Source organism: Coregonus clupeaformis, chromosome 13 (genome assembly GCF_020615455.1).
Source record: "Coregonus clupeaformis isolate EN_2021a chromosome 13, ASM2061545v1, whole genome shotgun sequence".
Classification (NCBI taxonomy): domain Eukaryota; kingdom Metazoa; phylum Chordata; class Actinopteri; order Salmoniformes; family Salmonidae; genus Coregonus; species Coregonus clupeaformis.
Window position 1 is genome coordinate 48070989 of NC_059204.1, and position 22441 is coordinate 48093429.

The window sequence follows — 22441 nt, forward strand, 5'->3', positions numbered from 1 at the left end:
GACCCTGATGAGACCCCTGTCACCATCTGATCCTGCTCAGATGAGGCATGACAAAGAATTACCTTGGTGTACATTTATACATTATATTATCCAAGAATAGAATCAATGGTTCAATAATTGATATGACCATAATTCCCAGATCCCAGACTGTAGCCTACCCATCAACTGAAGATGGAACTTTGTATCCATTTACTGATTGTTATAATATATTGCAAAATTCACCTGAGCTCCGTAGACTGGTCTTCCCTGGCTGTCTGACCATGCTGGGACACCTGTCACCATCTGATCCTGCTAAGACATAATGAGCATACTGTGCACCATGACATTGAAGGACAAGGAATTAGCTAAGGAATCTGACAGATCAATAACGTTACATTGCAATACTGACTAATAAAAACTCACATTACGCTGAAGAAATGTCTGAATATATTGATCTTCAATCGTTTGGCCGCTGGTTTCATTGTTTGATTCAGGTCTAGTGGGATTGAGGCAAAAATAATAGCTAAAGTTAGTGAGCTGGCTAGCTAACGTTAGCCAACTTTTGGCTAGCTCTAGCTAATGGTACATCATCAAATTTACTTTGGATGAAACGGGACAAAACAAAGGCTACAAAACATTTCCATATACACAACAGCTGTTAGATGCTGCTACCTGACAGATAACTAGAGGCTAGCTTGAGCAGAACTGGCTGTGGTAGCTACTAGCTCACTAACTAGCTGCTAGTAGTTCATTCACGTCAGTCGAGAGGGGAAGAAAAACTGGCTAACGCAACATTTCAGTTACACTACTAGCTCAGCACTGGGAATAAATACTTTTTTTTCTGTCAAACAGCAGTTACCTTGTCAGCTAGATCAGTCAACTAAAGAGTAGCCAGTTTCTGCTCTGCTTGCTTTTACAACTCTGAGAAAAAGCGCAACACAGACAGCAGCTGCCTATGATCATCTCTCCCGTGCTGGTCCTATACGCCAGCCTTTCAGAAGCTTTGCCTTCACACAGCCTATGAGCGCGCTCTTTGGCGTCCGTGTAGTCCTAAATCCAGCTGGCTGAAACCGTAAAACAGTCTACCCGACTGCACCCCCTGTCAAAAAATCTTTCTGATTTTTTTTTTTTTGGGGGGGGGGGGGAACTCAGTCGGGGTCTCAACTTACTGTTGAGAGATAGAATAGTAGAATGCACAAGGTTCAAGTTCGACATTTAATTGTGCATCAGCTATTTTTTTCTTGTTATGTAAACAGTGGTGGAAAAAGTACCCAATTGTCATACTTGAGTAAATGTATATCTACCTTAATAGAAAGTTACTTAAGTAAAAGTAAAAGTCACCCAGTAAAATACTACTTGAGTAAAAGTCTAAAAGTATTTGGTTCTAAATATACTTAAGTATCAAAAGTAAATGTAATTGCTAAAATATACTTAAGTATCAAAAGTAAAAGTATAAATCATTTCAAATTCCTTAAGCAAAGCAGGAGGCACCATTTTCTAGTAAAATACATTTATGGATAGCCAGGGGCACACTCCAACACTCTGACATCATTTACAAGAGATGCATTTGTGTTTAGTGAGTCCGCCAGATCAGAGGCAGAAGGGATGACCATGTGTTGTCTTGATAAGTGCATGAATTGGACCATTTTCCTGTCCTGCTAAGCATTCAAAATGTACTTTTGGGTGTCAGGTAAAATGTATGGAGTAAAAAGTACATTATTTTCTTTAGGAGTGTAGTGAAGTGAAAGTAAAAGTTGTCAAAAATATAAAAATATAAATAGTATTAAGTGGTACTTTAAAGTATTTGTACTTTACACCACTGTATGTAAGTCACTGACAGTCACTCAATTAGCCATGTCAGCTAACAATTTTTAGATTGGTAAATTAGTCTAGTGAGCTATCTAAACTTGTAGTAATCATGGCCGAATACCAACCGGTCACACAGGGCACGTGCCCAGGGGCCCTGACCTCCAGGAGGCCCCCATTTGATTTTGTTAGTCACTCTCACTCAGATATCATGGCATAATGTAAGTCATGGCAAAATGTGCTAGAGCCTGCCTGCGCTGGCTTAGATCCTTGACAACATGTAAACTATATTTAGTCTCCAAATTTTTATCAAAAACATAAATACTTTTGCACAATGAGCACTTGTTGTCTCTCAAATACATCGTTACAGTTGTTGCTTAGCTAGCTAGCGAATTTTTGCCATATTAACATAGACATTACATCAGTCAAAACATCTCAAAACAAGACATGGTATCAATAACAAGATACAACAAGCTGAAATTAGCCACCTAAGATTCCCCACATGGCAGATTCTTGTCATTGTTGCTAGCTATCTGACCGTTCAGAATCGTAACACCACACGGCCTTCTGCCTCATCGATGCGCGAGCATCATTTTCATGACGTTGTCAGTCAACCCTTCTATGCTGCCAAAATAAAGGAAACACTAAACATAAAGTGTCTTAACAGGGTGTTGAGCCGCCAGATCAGCTTAAATGGCCTAGCATGGATTCTACAAGTGTCTGGAACTCTATTGGAGGGGTGAGACACAATTCTTCCATGAGAAATTCCATAATTTGTTGATTTGTTGATGAATGCTGTCTCAGGCGCCGCTCCAGAATTTCCCATAAGGTTTCAATTGGGTTGAGATCTGGTGAATGAGAAACACACACACACACACATACATGCTGTACATACATACATACACGCACACACACACATACATACATACATACATACATACATACATACATACATACATACATACATACATACATACATACATACATACATACATACATACTGTAAATACATACACGCACACGCATACACACACACATACCCTTTAAACCCCCTATGCTCCATTGAGACCCCTCTTTCAAAGTCACTGAGATATCTTCTTCTAGCCATGGTAGCCATAAGAATATGCAACTGGGCATTTCTATTATTCAGCTGTCACTGTGTGAACACTGTCAAAGACCAAGTTGGCTAAATTTCTGCAAATGACTTTATTACGTTTTGTGTGTGTATGTGGGTTTGTGTGTGTGTGTGTGTGTGTGTGTGTGTGAGAGAGAGAGAGAGAAAGAGAGAGGGAGAGAGAGAGAGAGAACTTTGCGATCTGTTCCGGAGGGGGTTCGGGGCTGGTAGATCGCATTATCTAGAATTTCAAAGTCTGCCTCTCTGATGTGCGGTCTTTTTCTTCAGACCAGCAATGGATGTTACGCCTGGATTTGCATTCTTTATTATTTTACTGCATTTAATTCTCGCGAATGGACTTTATATCTCCAATGGCATAGGTATGTGTGATTTATGATTTTATACATTTTATACAATTGTGTAAAGCTTAGGCTATAACCTAGGTAGGCTACCACCCTTGCGAAAATGATCTGATCACGAATCGATCTTGAAGCATGTCAAATTCACACAGGTTATTTCGTAGCCCATACAAGTTCAATTACATTTTGCATAAACAGAAATATCGTTGAGTACGAATGGTAGTATGTTTATGCAGTGTGTCTGCACGTTTCCCTTTCTTTTGCATGACACCAACTTTTTCCACATTTGTTTTTCATTCAAACATAATTTACGTGCGCACAAGTTCAGCATCTGAAGAACATTCCAATGGAACATTGATCATGCACTATTGATTGAAATTGGTTATATATATAGTCATGTGAATTAGCACAAATATTGTTGAAGTTTTTACAGCAGTTATAGCTTAAATTAAACTAACAACGACCGTCTCCAAATAAGCCATTCCATTTGACTAGTAAAATAAATGGTTGGAATGAAATTAAACTTTAATTTGACATTCAATTTAATTTGACATTTGTAATTACCTGATTTCATGAATATCGACCTTAGTTATTCTTCCTAGTTGACAGCTTTAATCATCACCCCGTCTTGACGTGCTTGTCTGCGTGCTGGGTCACAGCTTCCTACCAAAACTGAAGTCGCAACTCGCAAGTTGACAATGGATGGAGTCATGCATATAAATTGCTGTATCTGCTCTGAACGTGGACGTGTTTGTTATGGTTCACAAAGAAGTGTAGTCGAGCGTGTTCATCTGCGCGAACGGACGTGAACATTGGGGCATACATTTACATTTTAGTCATTTAGCAGAAGCTCTTATCCAGAGCGACTTACAGGAGCAATTAGGGTTAAGTGCCTTGCTCAAGGGCACATCACCGACGTGTTCTTTTTTTGATAGGCCTATTAGTCTAGGCTTATTATTGCCTGTGGTTTATTGATAAGGTAGGGAATATGCCAAAGTCAGTTGTGGTTGTAAAATGTGTCAGCTATAGATTCACATTGTATATGTGTTTATAAAGTTAGACCCAGCATATGTTTTTACCCATGCTATAGCAGTGGATGCTGGTGGGAGGAGCTATAGGAGGATGAGCTCATTGAAATGGCTGGAATGGAATTAATGGAACTTATCAAACGAACACATCAAACATATGGAAACCACATGTTTGACTCCATTCCATGTCAGCCATTACAATGAGCCTGTCCTCCTATAGCTCCTCCCACCAGCCTCCACTGTGCTATAGTTACTAAAGCATGTGTGTGTGCTTGTGCATGTGTGCGTGCGTGTGTGTGGGACTCTGTTTGCATCTGTTACTTCTGTGCATGATTATGTGTGTATTGATCAGTGTGTGACTGTCTCTCCCCGTGCATACAGAGTCTCTGCAGCATGTCCTGAGGGAGTATGGCGTGGCTAAGCCTGTGAACACTGACGCAGAGGGCCGGTTCCTCTCAGGTGCTGTCTCTGCACCTCAACTGGACAGCCAGCACCAGCAGGCCCATAGACGCTGGAGAAGAGAGGCTGCAGCTGCCTCAGACCCCAGCCATGGAGACCTGGAGGAGGGAGAGGGTACAGCCAGGCACAGGGAGACACTCTTCTACAATGTCACTGTATTTGGCCAGGAGCTCCACCTGCGCCTGCACTTCAACTCCAGGCTGGTGGCCCCCGGAGCTAAAGTGGAGTGGCACGAGGAGGGCAACCAGACCCGCTACGAGCCTCTACGGGACAGCGACTGCTTTTATGTAGGAGAGGTCACCAACGTCAGGGACACATCCGTCGCTATCAGCAACTGTGATGGTCTGGTAAGTGCTGCACCGTTGAGAAATGTATCCCTCACGTATTGTTGTTACACTGATATTGCACCTGTAGAACTTTATTAGGTACAGTTGATAGACAAAGTGCAATACCATAGTAGTAAAGCTGGCTAGACTTATTACATCCAAAAGACAGGAGAGGTTGGAGAGTTTAACCTCTGGCACATTGTTGTGGTTGTGTATCTCTGCACAGAAGGACTGAAGTTATTTTCGATGTAGGCAGATGTTTTTCATATGGTCTGCATGAAAATAGAGGATTGTAAAAAACAAAAGCAGCATACGTAATCTCATAATAAAACAAACTTCTCTTTCCCTGCTTGGCATTGCTGGTTGGCCTCCAGCAGGCAGGGTGGCAGTATTCAGTATGCAGGTCTCTGTGCTGAGGGAGGGAGGGAGGCCCAGTGGAGCTGTAAGTCCCTGGAGGCATACGCTTCATATCTCAGACAGCTACTTCATCCCTCCTCTCTCCCTCCCACCCTGCTGCAATAAAACCACATCTCCTTAATGATCACATGAAATAGTTTAGCCAAAGCCCCCACCCCGTCTAGTTAAATGTGCTCCTTAAAGATACACAGAGACAGAGCACTCATTACAGAATATTACTCTCTCAAGGATGGGTTTCAGACAGGTCTGAATTTAGAATTAGCGATAAAGTAAACAATTTGTTAAAAGACACCACTGTTTTTCTCTCTTTACCCCCTGTGGTTTCCCATGTCATCTGGACAAATCACACTTGCAGTGTTATGATCAGACCTGTCCAATAAACATGTCCAGATTATAGTGTCAGAAAACAACTGTCAAGAGAAAGACCAGTCTTCAAACATGGACAGTCTCATTGGTGAGTTTCTGTCTGTCTGTGACTGTGAGTGACTTGTATTACTCTTTCCTCTCTGTGAGGAGTGTTACATTTCTCTGCTTGGAGCACATAGCACCAGAGCATGTCCATACACAGTACTGTCTGTGTTGTGACAGACTAGTGTAGGTTCTCTATTTTAACCTCTACGGGATCGGTGTCCCGTATACAGGACGGTTGAGCTAACGTGCGCTAATGTGATTAGCATGACTGTTGTAAGTAACAGCACATTTTCCAGGACATAGACATGTCTTATATGGGCAGAAAGCTTAAATTCTTGTTAATCTAACTGCACTGTCCAATTTACAGTAGCTATTACAGTGACAAAATACCATGCTATTGTTTGAGGAGAGTGCACAACAATAAAAAACGTATCACGGCAACTGGTTTGATACATTCTCCTCTGAAGGTAAATAATGTACTTACATTCAGTAATCTTGCTCTGATTTGTCATCCTAAGGGACCTAGAGATAAATTGTAGCATAGTTTTGTTTGATAAAATCAATTTTTATATTCAAATGTAGGAACTGGGTTCTACAGTTTGAACCCTTGCTGTCTCTGGCTCAACACCCACCCCACCCGGCCGTCTAGATGTGTGAAAGTTAGTGTATAAGCTAATGATCTATCATGTATGACATTCCTGGGAGTGTGTAAACTTACATTTTGTATTACCATATCATTTTTGTATGTTCTCTATAGTTATGTACTTGAAAATGTATCAATTGACCAATTTGGCACATTTGGGCAGACTTGAGACAAAATAGTCCTGTATTGCAATGCTTCACTGGATCAATCTGAAACTTTGCACACACACTGCTCCCATCTAGTGGCCAAAATCTAAATTGCGCCTAAACTGCAATATTATATTGTGGCCCTTCTCTTGCATTTCAAAGATGATGGAACCAAAAAAATAATAGAAAACACATGTTTTTTTGTTTGTATAATTTTTTACCAGATCTAATGTGTTCTCCTACATTAGTTTCACATTTCCACAAACTTCAAAGTGTTTTCAAGAATATTTTTGATGAGTTGCACTTCCAAGCTTTACACTCACCAAGCTTCTCCTAAAAGGTATTTGATCAGTGTTGAATGATTATGAGATTCTAGTACAATGCTTTAAAGCCAGACTCAGTAAGTCTCATTTACTTAATTTGTGATTGTAAAATATCAAACTGTCGCGGTGACAAAACAAACCCAGGCAAGACATAATGTTAACTAACCTAGGCAAGACGTCATAACGTGCTCTATCAGAGAGTTCTCAAGCGGCCGCTAGGACAGCCACCCTTCCAACAGTCAGTACCAGACAGATGGTGTTCTCGTTTGCTTGTAGCCTACAACAAGCATGTATACTGAGCAAAAATATAAACGCAACATGCAACAATTTTCAAGATTTTACTGAGTTACAGTTCATATAAAGAAATCAGTCAATTGAAATAAATTCATTCATCTATGGATTTCACATTAATGGGAATACAGATATACATCTGTTGGTCACAGATACCTTTAAAAAAAATGGTAGGGGCATGGATCAGAAAACCAGTCAGTATCTGGTGTGACCACCATTTGCCTCCTGCAGCGCGACACATCTCCTTTGCGTAGAGTTGATCAGGCTGTTGATTGTTGCCTGTGGAATGTTGTCCCACTCCTCTTCAATGGCTGTGCGAAGCTGCTGGATATTGGCGGGAACGGGAACACACTGTCGGACACGTCGATCCAGAACATCCCAAACATGCTCAATAGGTGTCATGTCTGGTGAGTATGCAGGCCATGGAAGAACTGGGACATTTTCAGCTTCCAGGAATTGTCTACAGATCCTTGCGACATGGGGCCATGCATTATCATGCTGAAACATGAGGTGATGGTGACGGATAAATGGCACGACAATGGTCCTTAGGATTTCGTCACTGTATCACTGTGCATTCAAATTTCCATTGATAAAATGCAATTGTGTTCTTTGTCCGTAGCTTATGCCTGCCCATACCATAACCCCACTGCCATCATGGGGCACTCTGTTTACAATGTTGACATCAGCAAACTGCTCGCCCACACAACGCCATACATCTGCAGTTGTGAGGCCGGTAAGAGGTACTGCCAAATTCTCTAAAACAACGTTGGAGGCGGCTTGTGATAGAGAAATTAACAATACATTGTCTGGCAACAGCTCTGGTGGACATTCCTGCAGTCAGCATGCCAATTGCATGCTCTCTCAAATCTTGAGACATCTGTGGCATTGTGTGACAAAACTGCCCATTTTAGAGTGACCTTTTACTGTCCAAAGCACAAGGTGCACCTATGTAATGATCATGCTGTTTAATCAGCTTCTTGATATGCCACACCTGTCAGGTGGATGGATTATCTTGGCAAAGGAGAAATGCTCACTAACAGGGATGTAAACAAATTTGTGCACAACATTTGAGAGAAATAAGCTTGTTGTGCGTATGAATTTTTGTGGGGATTTATTATTTCAGCTCATGAAACATGGGACCAACACTATACATGTTGCGTTGATATTTTTGTTCAGTGTAGGTTACTCTACTGTATACAAATTATGATTTACAAGTGGAGTCAGCTATGAACATTACAGAAGTAAGATGTAATTGCCTGGAAAAATCGACCCTCAGCAACTATAGGGTTGAATAAATTTGCCATCAAAAGGTTGCAATAGTAAACTCCACATCCTAGAGGAAAACAATTAGCCAGCTAGCAACTCCAGCAAAGTTTGCAAGTGCATGAAGGTTTGTTTAGCTGTAGGCTAATCACCCACCGGTAGGCTATGTCGATTTGCAAGCAATGCGTATGTGGATCTATCTGTTTGCGAGCCAGCTATATTTGCTAGCTATTATTATCCATAGTGTCCAGCATGCTGGCACTGGTCGTGCTGAGAAGTCTGGAATATGGTCCAACTAGCAAGTGTTGCACTAGTAAAATATTCTCAATCCCTTGATGAATGAAAATCGCCCACAATTCCAGTTTTCATTCAGAAGCTCAAGCTAGCAACATCAAAGCAATTTTGTAACGACAGACCCACCAGTGTTTTCAAATCTGTGCTCTTGCCTATCGTCAGCTGTTGCACAGACAAGCAGATGCACAGACGGACTGACAGCCAGCAGCCAATATTATTAACTGTTACCACATTTATTTGTCAGCTGAATTACACATTTATTCTGTATCACTCAACTCTCATTTATGTGTCTCGTTTGAATTGAGAGGGATATAGCTAGATATGTATTGTTGATGTGTTGCTGTAGTCGTGGATGTATCAGAGGGACAGATAGAACGTGCGCGAGATAAATTATCAATAGGCCTATGCGTCATAATTACCTGGAGAAACCTTACCTGCAGTTTGTAAACAATAATGAATAAAACCTTAATATGTATCACTTTGAAGTGATGCAAATAGCAAATTAATCTTTCATCTATACACTTCGAGATATATTAAACCAGAAAAAAAACTGACATTTAATTTGGGACTTACTGAGTCTGGCTTTAAGGCCCCAGGTCTTCTCATCATCAGCTCTATGTTCTCCACACATCACTCTGCATGGCCATGGTATTGCAGGCCAGGCATGAGTATCATCATTAGCAGACTGCACCATGCCAGAGCAGAGCAGGCCGCTACCCCTGCTAAGTGAGAACTGAGTAGGAGGTGCACTACAAGTGTCCGCTTCAGACATCCAGCAGAGGCACAAGCTGTTGCCATTGCCACAGTATCTATAGGTAACGGAAATTGGAGCAAGTGACATCCACCAAATGAGCAAATGAGCAAATCTGTTGTGGCCTATGCTACAGACAGTTGTCATGGAAACCATCCTCTTATGCAATTTGTCCCAAGGGGTCAGCCTGTCTGCTTCGTCTGTGTGTGTGTGTGTGTGTGTGTGTGTGTGTGTGCGCGTGCGTGATATCTATCTGTTTTTCTCCTCCTCCTTTCTCTGTTTGGTATGTCCAGTGTCACCTTGTTCCAGAGATGCATGTTGTGGCTGAAATTATAATTTGTGTGCTTTCTCTGTGTTATGATAACAGATAAATAAATCCTCTACTACATACAGTGGTCCTGTAGCTTGTAGTCTTATCCAGCTTGTAATCAAGCCACCAAAGAAGCATTATCCCATACAGATCTCAGGCTGGCAAAAATTGACACAAATGTGGGAAGCATTGGAGTCAACATGGGCCAGCATCCCTGTGGAACACTTTGAAAACCTTGTAGAGTCCATTCCCCGATGAATTGAGGCTTGTTCTGAGGGCAAAATGGGGGGTGCAACTCAAGGTGTTCATAATGTTTTGTATACGCAGTGTATGTCAGCTGTGTGTAACCTACTAATGAAGTTGCAACGTCTCTACAGTTTCTGTCATCCCAGTGGTCTTTAATCTTCTGAACACAAGCTTTGGATGTCATGTCACACATATTTAATTAGGTGCAGGTTTGTGGTATAACATAATCAAGTTGTATGAGTCTTGTTCATGTTGCTCCCCTGGCTGGGCCGGGGCTGGTGTGTTTGGAGCTGTGTCGTGATTTGTATGACCTCTGAGCCTTCTCAAATCAATGTTGAGCCAAAGGCACCAAATTGGACCAGGGCTCACTGTTTCAGCCATAAAACCGAACGTAGCAGGCGTAAAAGAAACGCCTGAAACTAGATCCCGTACATACTGGTCTTGACGAGAAGGAAAAACACTGTCGGGGGAGGTCCTCTTCTGCACTGTTCAACCAATCCAGTAAATGTGGAGGAGGAGTTAAGATGAAGTGTCGCCTTGTTAACTTCCAAAAGCGGAAGTCGCGTCACAGGCTCTCTTTTCCATTTCCCGTGAAAACCGGAACATCAGTTGTTGGGTACTCGGCAGAGGATACATCCATCTGTCGCTCCCCTCTCTGGTTTGGGCCAATAGGAGACACTCTCTTTTGTGGAGCTGAGTGGGCAGTGGAGAGGGGTTAAAGAGGAACACACTTGTCAGCTAGGGCCATTCCAGAATCCCCTGGATCTGGTGTCTATGTAGTATCTGTGGCCTTTGATGATTCCATTAACATTCCACAAGCCACACTTACCATTGCTACAAGCTGGAGGAAGCAGCATTGAATGATAGTATGAGGAGCCCACTGCACAGGCACATTTAATTTCCTCTCACCAGAGTTTAGATCTGTTTCTATATATGTATGGATGAAAACCTCAGTCCTAATTGTAGGATAAAAGAAAGCATTCTTCTTCTTCCACCACTAAGCGCTAATGTGGCCTGTCTGTCTGTCTGTCTACCACATTGTCTGTCTATCAGGTTGTCTCTCACTGTCTGTCTGTCTAGTGTCCGCCTTCCCTCTCTCCATCTCTCATCCATCTGGCTGAATGCCCAGTCCAGCAGGCTGTGTGTTACATTACCGTTTCAAAGTGACATATTGGCGCTCTTATCAGGATTTATAGTTGAGATAACAAGCCCAACTGGAGTGTAAAGAGGATTTTTGAACCTGAAGACACAATGCCTCTGCTGTAGAGAACAGGTCTACACACATGAATACAGTTGACCTCCTTAGAGAACACAACTGTCTCATCACAAACATGGAAGCCAATAAATGTCTTGTCATGTTTTGTTTTAATTTGAATTCTGTGTCAGCTTTCTTTCATGGCCATGAGACTCGGTCCAATTATGTAGATGGAAAAAATATGGAACGTCTTGAAGAATTCCATGACTGACACCTTAGCATTTAGAGTTGTCTATGGATGTCATGGTGTGAAGGAGCATGACCGGGATACGTACAGTAGATGTTTCATAGGAAAACTTTTTAAAGGAAAAGTGTGTCAGGGCACACACAGACAAAGGGTTGAGTGTGACTCTATCCAAATGCAATGTTAAAGTGATGGGTGGGAATGAAAAAGAGGAGATTGGGTCTTGATAGTTCCCTCCGGTCCTGTATGTAGTTACAGTATGCAATGTGATCTCAGCCACCTGGCTCGGCCAGTCCCTGTAGGAGTGTCCAAATGGAAAACAGCAGTGTGGCGTGGATGTTAGTCAAGAGAGTTCAGAATGGAGGCAATACATGTGGGATCTGACCCGATGATCCAGGACAGTTTAATGTGTGTGCACAGCGTCAGTGGCGTACAGCACTTTCGCAACCCCCCAGCAAGGTCTGAGCTTTTCCTATAATTCAACACATTTTGCCATGGGGCAAAGAGAAAATGTTGCTGTTTTAAAGTTAATTTCCTGCAATTCTACACATTATCATGGAGAGAGAAATGTGCAGTTTTATAGATACTATTCTACATGTTTTGCAATGAGGCTGAGAGAATTTAGCATTTTAAAATCTAATTTCCTGCTATTCTACAAATTTTGCCATGAGGCTGAGAGAAGAATGTGCAGTTTTACAGCTAATTTCCTGTAATTCTAAACATTTTTGCCATGGCTTATGATGTGTTCATATGCTATCTGGGGAGGGGGGGCTCCAACCCCTGTTTGGGGTCCCCAGAGCCCATGCCCCCCTTCAGAAATTAAAAGGATTACTAGAATGAACATCAACAATCCAACTCAAATCACAAGTAGCTTTGGCCCGCACATCATAACGATTCTTGCTAGGCTTGAAAATGAGCCTGTTTGATGATACACTGTATTTGACTAATTTAAAACTTTTTTTGTAAATTCAGGATTTTATACTGTATGCAACTCAGGACCAAGATCAAGTTTGATGCAGGACTCATTAATCCTTGAATCCCATAGATTTGGTGTCACACTGTCAGATTGACACAATCTGGGTGTATATTGCACTTGCCATAATAACAACTGGCAGAATTCACTTCCAAAATTCAGCAAAACGTCTAATCTCAGATTTGGCTAAATGTAATTTATAATGTGTAAGATTATGTTGAAAAGGCTGAAAATAAATGTTGTAATATGATTCAATTAAAGGTTGAAAGGAAGTTTGAGGAAGTTTAGAAATAGCTTTTTTTTTTTGTAGAGTGAGGGTCACGTAAACCCAACAACCCTTCGAATGGCAACTAACACCGAATACAGTGAGTCAACATAGCAAAAGTTTTAAAACACTTTTGGCCTTTTTTCAATGAGAACAATTGCTATGGAATAAGGTCATGCTTTTTGTGCAATGGAAATATGTTTCTTAAAGGACTATTATGGATATGGCCCCAATCTTCCCTTTCCAACACTTACAGTGTAAACACTGTATTTTATCATTTTCATTGCCCTTCCACTGAAGTATAACTCCAGCAGTGAAAATGGAGAGTTTATAATAATTATCACTTACCCCGGCTTAACCTTTTACACTAATGGAAATTGGCCAATATGGATAGGGACAATATGAAATGTTTCTTACAGAAGAACTATAAAAAGCATATGCATGACAAGGTAACAATTGAAAGAGAACACTTTGGAGATGATGGGGAAATTATGAGACCAAAGGTGAGGACACAACACTTGACCTGACACAAGACTGAATCCAAACATTAAACTGTTGATTTCATGTGCATTTTACATTAACTGTACTTTTCACAGTGTTTGTCAATAACGAGATCTGAAAATACTCTGAATACATTCAATAACATACAAATAATATTCATGGACATTTTGGGGTAGGTGCAACATAAGGAAAAAAAAAAGTGTTTGAGTGAGAGGTCTAACTGGTGTCTCCAAGTGGCCACACACCTCTCCAAACAGCAATTCCTAAGTAATTTCAATGCACTTTTATGACACAAGGAAATAGCCTTCAAATATAAGGTGCTTTTTTTTAGCTGTCCTAGCTTTTCCATTGAGGAACTGAAGCAAGCACACTTTTTTGTTTGGAACACAGCCCTGCGTCTCCACCATCACACAATTACTGTTGTTGTTGCCAACATGGCTAGCTAAATTATAAATACGATCTTTTTTGTTTGTTATTTTATTAGGATCCCCATTAGCTGTTGCGAAAGCCGCAGCTACTCTTTCTGGGGTCCACACAGAACATGAAACATGACATAAGACATAACATTAATAGACAAGAACAGCTCAAGGACAGAACTACAGTACATATATTTAAAAGCGGCACACATAGCCTACATATCAATACATGCACACAAAATATCTAAGTCAAATAGGGGAGATGCGTTGTGCTGTGAGGTGTTGCTTTATCTCTTCTTTGAAACCAGGTTTGCTGTTCATTTGAGCAATATGAGATGGAAGGGAGTTCCATGCAATAATGGCTGTATATACAGCTTTCTTGAATTTGTTCTGGATTTGGGGACCATGAAAAGATCCCTGGTGGCATGTCTGGTTTGGTAAGTGTGTGTGTCAGAGCTGTGCGTAAATTGACTATGCAAACAATTTGGAATTTTCAACACATTAATGTTTCTTATAAAAAGAACAAGTGATGCAGTCAGTCTCTCCTCAACTCTTAGCCAAGAGAGACTGGCATGCATAGTATTTATATTAGCCATCTGATTACAGTGAAGACGTTCCGCTCTGTTCTGGGCCAGCTGCAGCTTAACTAGATATTTCTTAGCAGCACTTGACCATATGGCTGGACAATAATCAAGATAAGACAAAACTAGAGCCTGCAGGACTTGATTTGTGGCGTGTGGTGTCAACAAAGCAGAACATATTTTTATTACGGACAGACCTCTCCCCATCTTTACAACCATTGAATCTATATGTTTTGACCATGACAGTTTACAATCTAAGGTAACACCAAGTAATTTAGTCTCCTCAACTTGTTCAATAGCCACAACATTCATTAAAATATTCAGATGAGGTCTAGAGCTTAGGGAATGATTTGAACCAAATAAAATGCTCTTAGATTTAGAGATGTTCAGGACCAGTTTATTACTGGCCACCAATTCCAAAACTGACTGCAACTCCTTGTTAAGGGTTTCAGCGACTTCATTAGCTGTGGTTGTTGACACGTATATGGTTGAATGAAGCAGATGCTAAGCTACAGGACTGTTTTGCTAGCACAGACTGGAATATGTTCCGGGATTCTTCCGTTGGCATTGAGGAGTACACCACATCAGTTACTGCCTTCATCAATAAGTGCATCGATGACGTCGTCCCCACAGTGACTGTACGTATATACCCCAACCAGAAGCCATGGATTACAGGCAACATCCGTACTGAGCTAATGGGTAGAGCTGCCGCTTTCAAGGAGCGGGACTCTAACCCGGAAGCTTATAAGAAATCCTGCTATGCCCTCCGACGAACCATCAAACAGGCAAAGCGTCAATACAGGACTAAGATCGAATTGTACTACACCGGCTCCGACGCTCGTCGGATGCGGCAGGGCTTGCAAACTATTACAGACTACAAAGGGAAGCACAGCCACGAGCAGCCCAGTGACACAAGCCTACCAGACAAGCTGAATTACTTCTATGCTCGCTTCGAGCCAAGTAACACTGAAACATGCATGAGAGCTTCACCTGTTCTGGACGACTGTGTGATCACGCTCTCCGTAGCCGATGTGAGTAAGACCTTATAACAGGTCAACATTCACAAGGCCGCAGGGCCAGACGGATTACCAACATGCGCTGACCAACTGGCAAGTGTCTTCACTGACATTTTCAACCTCTCCCTGTCTGAGTCTGTAATACCAACATGTTTCAAGCAGACCACCATAGTCCCTGTGCCCAAGAACACTAAGGTAACCTCCCTAAATTACTACCGACCTGTAGCACTCACGTCTGTAGCCATGAAGTGCTTTGAAAGGCTGGTCATGGCTCACATCAACACCATTATCCCAGAAACCCTAGACCCACTCCAATTTGCATACCGCCCCAACAGATCCACAGGTGATGCAATCTTTATTGCGCACCACACTGCCCTTTCACACCTGGACAAGAGGAACACCTATGTGAGAATGCTGTTCATTGACTACAGCTCAGCGTTCAACAAAGCTCATCACTAAGCTAAGGACCCTGGGACTAAACACCTCCCTCTGCAACTGGATCCTGGACTTCCTGACGGGCCGCCCCCAGGTGGTAATGGTAGGTAACAACACATCCGCCACGCTGATCCTCAACACGGGGGCCCCTCAGGGATGCGTGCTCAGTCCCCTCCTGTACTCCCTGTTCACTCATGACTGCATGGCCAGGCACAACTCTCCAACACCATCATTAAGTTTGCCGATGACACAACAGTGGTAGGCCTGATCACCGACAATGTCGAGACAGCCTATAGGGAGGAGCTCAGAGACCTGGCCGTGTGGTGCCAGGACAACAACCTCTCCCTCAACGTGATTAATACAAAGGAGATGATTGTGGACTACAGGAAAAAGAAGAGGACCGAGCACGCCCCCATTCTCATCGACGGGGCTGTAGTGGAGCAGGTTGAGAGCTTCAAGTTCCTTGGTGTCCACATCACCAACAAACTAACATGGTCCAAGCACACGAAGACAGTGGTGAAGAGGGCACAACAAAACCTATTCTCCCTAAGGAGACTGAAAAGTTTTGGAATGGGTCCTCAGATCTTCAAAAGGTTCTACAGCTGCACCATCGAAAGCATCCTGACTGGTTGCATCACTGCTCGGCCTCCGACCGCAAGGCACTACAGAGGGTAGTGCGTACGGCCCAGTACATCACTGGGGCCAAGCTTCCTGCCATCCAGGTCCTCTATACCAGGCGGTGTCAGAGGAAGGCTCTAAAAATAGTCAGACTCCTGCCACCCTAGTCATAGACTGTTCTCTCTGCTACCGTACGGCAAGAGGTACCGGAGCACCAAGTCTAGGTCCAAGAGGCTTCTAAACAGCTTCTACCAGCAAGCCATAAGACTCCTCAACACCTAATCAAATGGCTACCCAGACTCATTTACATAAGTATTCACACCCCTGAGTCAATACTTTGTAGAAGCACATTTGACAGCAATTACAGCTGTGTGTCTTTCTGGGTAAGTCTCTAAGAGCTTTCCAAACCTGGATTGTGCAACATTTGCCAATAAAAAATAAAGAAATCTTCAAGATCTGTCAAGTTGGTTGTTGATTATTGCTAGACAACCATTTTCAGGTCTTGCCATAGATTTTCAAGTAGATTTAATTCAAAACTGTAACTCGGCCACTCAGGAACATTCACTGTCTTCTTGGTAAGCAACATCTGTGTAGATTTGGCTTTGTGTTTTAGGTTATTGTCCTGCTGAAAGTTGAATTAATTTCCTAGTGTCTGGTTTTCCTCTAGGATTTTGCCTGTGCTTAGCTCCATTCTGTTTATTTCATATCCTGAATAACTCCCCAGTCCTTAACGATTACACGCATACCCATAACATGCATGAAAATATGGCGAGTGGTGCTCAGTAATGTATTGGATTGGATGTGCCCCAAACATAACACTTTTTATTCAGGACAAAAGTTAATTGCTTTGCCACATTTTTGCAGTATTACTTTAGTGTTTTGTTGCAAACAGGATGCATATTTTTGAATATTTTTTATTCTGTACAGGCTACCTTCTTTTCACTCTGTCAATTGGGTTAGTATTGTGGAGTAACTCCAATGTTGTTCATCCATCCTCAGTTTTATCCTATCACAGCCATTAAACTCTGTAACTTTTTTAATGTCCCTGAGCGGTTTCCTTCCTCTCCGGCAACAGAGTTAGGAAGAACGCCTGTATCTTTGTAATGACTGTGTGTATTGATCAAATCAAATTGTATTGGTCGCATACACATATTTAGCAGATGTTATTGCGGGTGTAGTGAAATGCTTGTGTTCCTAGCTCCAACAGTGCAGTAATATCGAACAATACACAACAATACACACATCTTGTCAAGGCTGAGGTGTATGTGGTGTGGGAGTCAGGCGCAGGACACCGAAGCTTAGTCCAACAAAGTTTACTGTGAAACCACTAGGCAAAGATACAGTAAACGGCCTCAAAACAAAACAGAGGCGAGCAATACGCAAACTATGCGTATTACACTAAACAACGAAACAGATACAAAAACACGCAGCACTACGGACAGGCGAAAAACAACACACAACCTAACCAATACAAAACAGGCAACTTATAGGACACGTAATCAGACACAAACGGACACAGGTGTAAAAGACAGACAAAAGCAATCAAACATAGAAACATTCAACGGTGGCAGCTAGTACTCCGGGGACGATGAACGCCGAAGCCTGCCCGAACCAGGAGGAGGAGCAGCCTCGGCAGAATCAGTGACAGTACCCCCCCCTTGACGCGCAGCTCCAGCCGTGCGCCGACCCCGGCCTCGGGGACGGCCAGGAGGACGCGGACCCGGGCGCGTGGGATGCCCACGGTGGAACTCAGTCAGGAGGGATGGATCTAGGATGTCCCTCCTAGGCACCCAGCACCGTTCCTCCGGACCGTACCCCTCCCACTCCACGAGATACTGGAGACCACTCATCCGGCGCCCGAGTCCAAGATGGTCCGGACCCTGTACGCGGGGGCCCCTCGATGTCCAAAGGGGGCGGAGGGTCTCTCTTATCTCATCTTCTTGGAGTGGGCCAGCTACCACCGGCCTGAGAAGAGACACATGGAACGAGGGGTTAATATTCTTGTACTCACAGGCAGTTGTAACCTGTAACACACCTCGTTCAATCTTCTCAGGACTTTAAAGGGCTCCCACAAACCGCCGACCCAGCTTCCGGCAGGGCAGGCGGAGGGGCAGGTTTCGAGTCGAGAGCGAGACTCGATCTCCCGGTGCATATACCGGTCCCTCACTGCGGTGGCGATCGGCGCTCGCCTTTGTTGACGGATGGCCCGGCTGCAGATGGACATGGGCAGCGTCCCACGTCTCCTCCGAGTGCCGAATCCACTCATCCACCGCAGGGGCCTCGATCTGGCTCTCGTGCCATGGTGCCAGGACCGGCTGATACCCTAAAACACACTGGAAAGGTGTTAAATTGGTGGAGGAGTGGCGGAGAGAGTTCTGGGCCATCTCTGCCCAGGGGATATACCTAGACCACTCCTCCGGCCAGCCCTGGCAATAGGACCTCAGAAACCTACCCACATCCTGGTTGACTCTGTTCAACCTGCCCATTGCTCTCTGGGTGGTACCCCGAGGTAAGGCTCACCGAGACCCCCAAGCGTTCCATGAACGCCCCCAGACTCTGGAGGTGAACTGGGGACCTCGGTCAGACACAATATCCTCGGGGACCACATAGTGCCGGGAACACGTGGGTAAATAGGGCCTCAGCGGTCTGTAGGGCAGTAGGGAGACCCGGCATTGGGAGGAGACGACAGGCCTTGGAAAACCGATCCACAACGACCAAAATGGTGGTATTCCCCTGGGAGGGGGGTAGGTCGGTCACAAAATCCACCGAGAGGTGGGACCATGGTCGTTATGGAATGGGCAGGGGATGTAACTTTCCCCTGGGCAAATGTCTAGGCGCCTTACACTGGGCGCACACCGAGCAGGAGGAGACATAAACCCTCACATCCTTAGCTAACGTTGGCCACCAGTATTTCACGCTAAGGCAGTGCACTGTCCGGCCAATACCTGGATGTCCAGAGGAGGGTGATGTATGAGCCCAATAAATAAGGCGATCACGAACCTCGAGCGGAACGTACGTCCGCCCCCACAGGACACTCGGGGGAGTAGGGTCGGTACGCAGTGCCCGCTCGATCTCCGCATCGACCTCTCACACCACCGGAGCCACCAGACAAGACTCCGGCAGTATGGGAGTAGGCTCAATGGACCTCTCCTCTGTGTCATACCACCGGGACAGGGCGTCTGCCTTACCGTTCTGGGACCCTGGGATGTATGTGATCTTAAAAACAAACCGGGTCAGGAACATGTTCCACCTAGCCTGACGAGGGTTCAATCTCCTAGCTGCCCGGATGTACTCCAGGTTACGGTGATCAGTCAGAATGAGGAAAGGGTGTTGTGCCCCCTCAAGCCAATGCCTCCACACCTTTAGGGCCTGGACTACAGCTAACAGCTCCCTGTCCCCTACGTCATAATTACGCTCCGCCGAGCTGAGCTTCTTGGAATAGAACGCACAGGGGCGGAGCTTAGGTGGCGTGCCGGACTGTTGTGACAGGACTGCCCCAATACCGGCCTCGGACGCGTCTACCTCTACTTGGAATGGTAAAGAGGGATCCGGATGCGCCAGCACCGGAGCCGAGGTGAACAGGTTCTTCAGTTTGACAAATGCCCTGTCCGCCTCAGCTGACCACTGCAAACGAACCGGACCCCCCTTTAGCAGGGACGTAATGGGAGCTGCAACCTGTCCAAAGCCCCGGATAAACCTCCGGTAGTAATTAGCAAAACCCAAAAACTGCTGCACCTCTTTTACAGTGGTTGGAGTTTGCCAATTACGCACGGCCGACACACGGTCAACCTCTATCTTCACACCAGACGCGGACAACCGATAACCCAAAAAGGAGACTGACTCCTGGAAGAACAAGCATTTTTCTGCCTTGACATACAAGTCATGCTCCAACAGTCTCCTCAACACTCGGCGCACCAGGGCTACATGCTCGGCTCGTAGAAGAGTACACTAGGATGTCGTCGATGTATACTACCACACCCTGCCCATGCATGTCCCGGAAAATCTCGTCAACAAAGGATTGGAAGACTGAAGGAGCATTCATTAACCCGTATGGCATGACGAGATACTCGTAATGACCCGAGGTGGTGCTAAATGCTGTTTTCCATTCATCCCCCCTCCCTAATGCGCACCAGATTGTACGCGCTCCTGAGATCCAACTTTGTGAAGAACCGCGTCCCGCGTAATGATTCTGTCATAGTCGCAATCAGTGGAAGAGGGTAACTGTACTTAACCGTGATCTGATTGAGACTACGGTAATCAATACACGGGCGCAAACCCCCGTCCTTCTTCTTCACAAAGAAGAAACTCGAGGAAACCGGGGAAGTGGAGGACCGTATGTATCCCTGTGTCAAGGACTCGGCTATGTAAGTCTCCATAGCCGCTGTCTCCTCTTGAGACAGGGGATACACACGGCTCCGCGGAAGTGCCGCTCCTGTTTGGAGATCTATCGCACAATCCCCCTGTCTATGAGGTGGTAGCCGTGTTGCCCTCGTTTTGCTGAACACCAGTGCTAAATCCTCATATTCAGGGGGAATGCGCATTGCGGGCACTTGGTTCGGACTCTCTACCGAGGTCGCCCTAAGGAAACCCCTAGACATCTCCCTACACACTGGGCAGACCACTCCATAAGAGCCCTCTGTTGCCACGCAATGGTAGGATCATGGGCGCTAACCAGGGAAGCCCCAGCACCACGGGATACGCAGGAGAGTCAATCAGATAAAACTGAATGATCTCCTCATGACCCCCCTGCGTCGTCATCTTAAGTGGTGCTGTGACTTCTCTGATCAACCCCGACCCCAACGGCCGGCTGTCTAGGGCATGAACAGGAAAGGGGGCTTCTACCGGCCGAAGGGGAATTCCTAACCTATAACAAAATGCACGATCAACAAAATTCCCAGCTGCGCCTGAATCTACTAGCGCCTTATGCTGGGAATGAGGTGCCACCTGTGGAAATCTCACAGGTATACACATGTGACCAACAGAGAGCTCTGGGTAAGTGGTGGCGCCTACTCACCTGAAATGACTCCCCAGTGCGTGACCTGTTGTCCCCTCTCCCAGGAGACCCTCCCCAGCACCTGGCCGCGGTGTGTCCTCCACGGCCACAGTTGGTGCAGGGGATGGCCCCCCTCGGGTTCTCTCTCCTCCTCTCTCTAGCGCCAGCACCTCCGAGCTCCATGGGAATCGGCTCGGAGGTGCTGGAGGGTGGAATGGACGACCCCCATTCGGGACGTCCGCGGGTAGCCAGCAGGGTGTCGAGACGGATGGAGATGTCCACCAACTGGTCGAAGGATAGGTTGGTGTCCCTGCAGGCCAGCTCACGACGAACGTCCTCTCGTAGGCTACACCGGTAATGGTCGATGAGGGCCCTCTCATTCCACCCCGCATCCGCCGCTAGAGTCCGGAACTCCAGGGCGAACTCCTGTGCGCTCCTCTTCCCCTGTCGGAGGTGGAACAGAGGCTCCCCCGCCGCCTTCCCCTCAGGTGGATGATAGAAGACAGCCCTGAAGCGGCGGGAGAACTCCGCGTAGGTGATGGTAGCGGCGTCTATTCCCCTCCATTCGGCGTTGGCCCACTCCAACGCCTTGCTGGATAGACAGGAGATGAGGGCGGAGACGCTCTCATATCCCGAGGGCGCTGGGTGTATGGTGGCCAGGTAGAGTTCCACCTGCAGGAGGAACCCCTGACACCCGGCTACAGAACCATCATATGCCCTCGGGAGCGAGAGCCGAATGCCACTGGGTTCCGGTGCTGAGAGAGGAGGACTGGCCGTTGGTGATGGGATGGTGTGAGAAGGCGTGGGCACCTCTCCCGTAACCAACCGGCGCAGAGTGTTGGACACCTCGTTCATGGCGGCCCCAAGTTGCCGGATCATGATGTCTTGGTCGCTGATCCGATCCTCCAGCGACTTGGGTGCCGCCACTGCTCCTGCTGACTCCATACTGGTGTGTTGTTCTGTCAAGGCTGAGGTGTATGTGGTGTGGGAGTCAGGCGCAGGACACCGAAGCTTAGTCCAACAAAGTTTACTGTGAAA

At 45.1% G+C, this 22441-nt stretch overlaps 1 protein-coding gene across 1 annotated transcript in view; it reads left to right on the plus strand.

Moving 5' to 3' along the window:
* The first annotated feature begins 3167 nt into the window (after positions 1 to 3167).
* adamts2a (ADAM metallopeptidase with thrombospondin type 1 motif, 2a) overlaps positions 3168 to 22441 on the plus strand; it is an 82774-nt gene continuing 63500 nt past the window's right edge. Inside the window, exons 1-2 of the mRNA XM_041894460.2 lie at positions 3168 to 3279; positions 4668 to 5092. Coding sequence (XP_041750394.2) covers positions 3195 to 3279; positions 4668 to 5092 — 510 coding nt within the window. The 5' untranslated portion in view covers positions 3168 to 3194. The remainder of the gene's footprint in view (positions 3280 to 4667; positions 5093 to 22441) is intronic.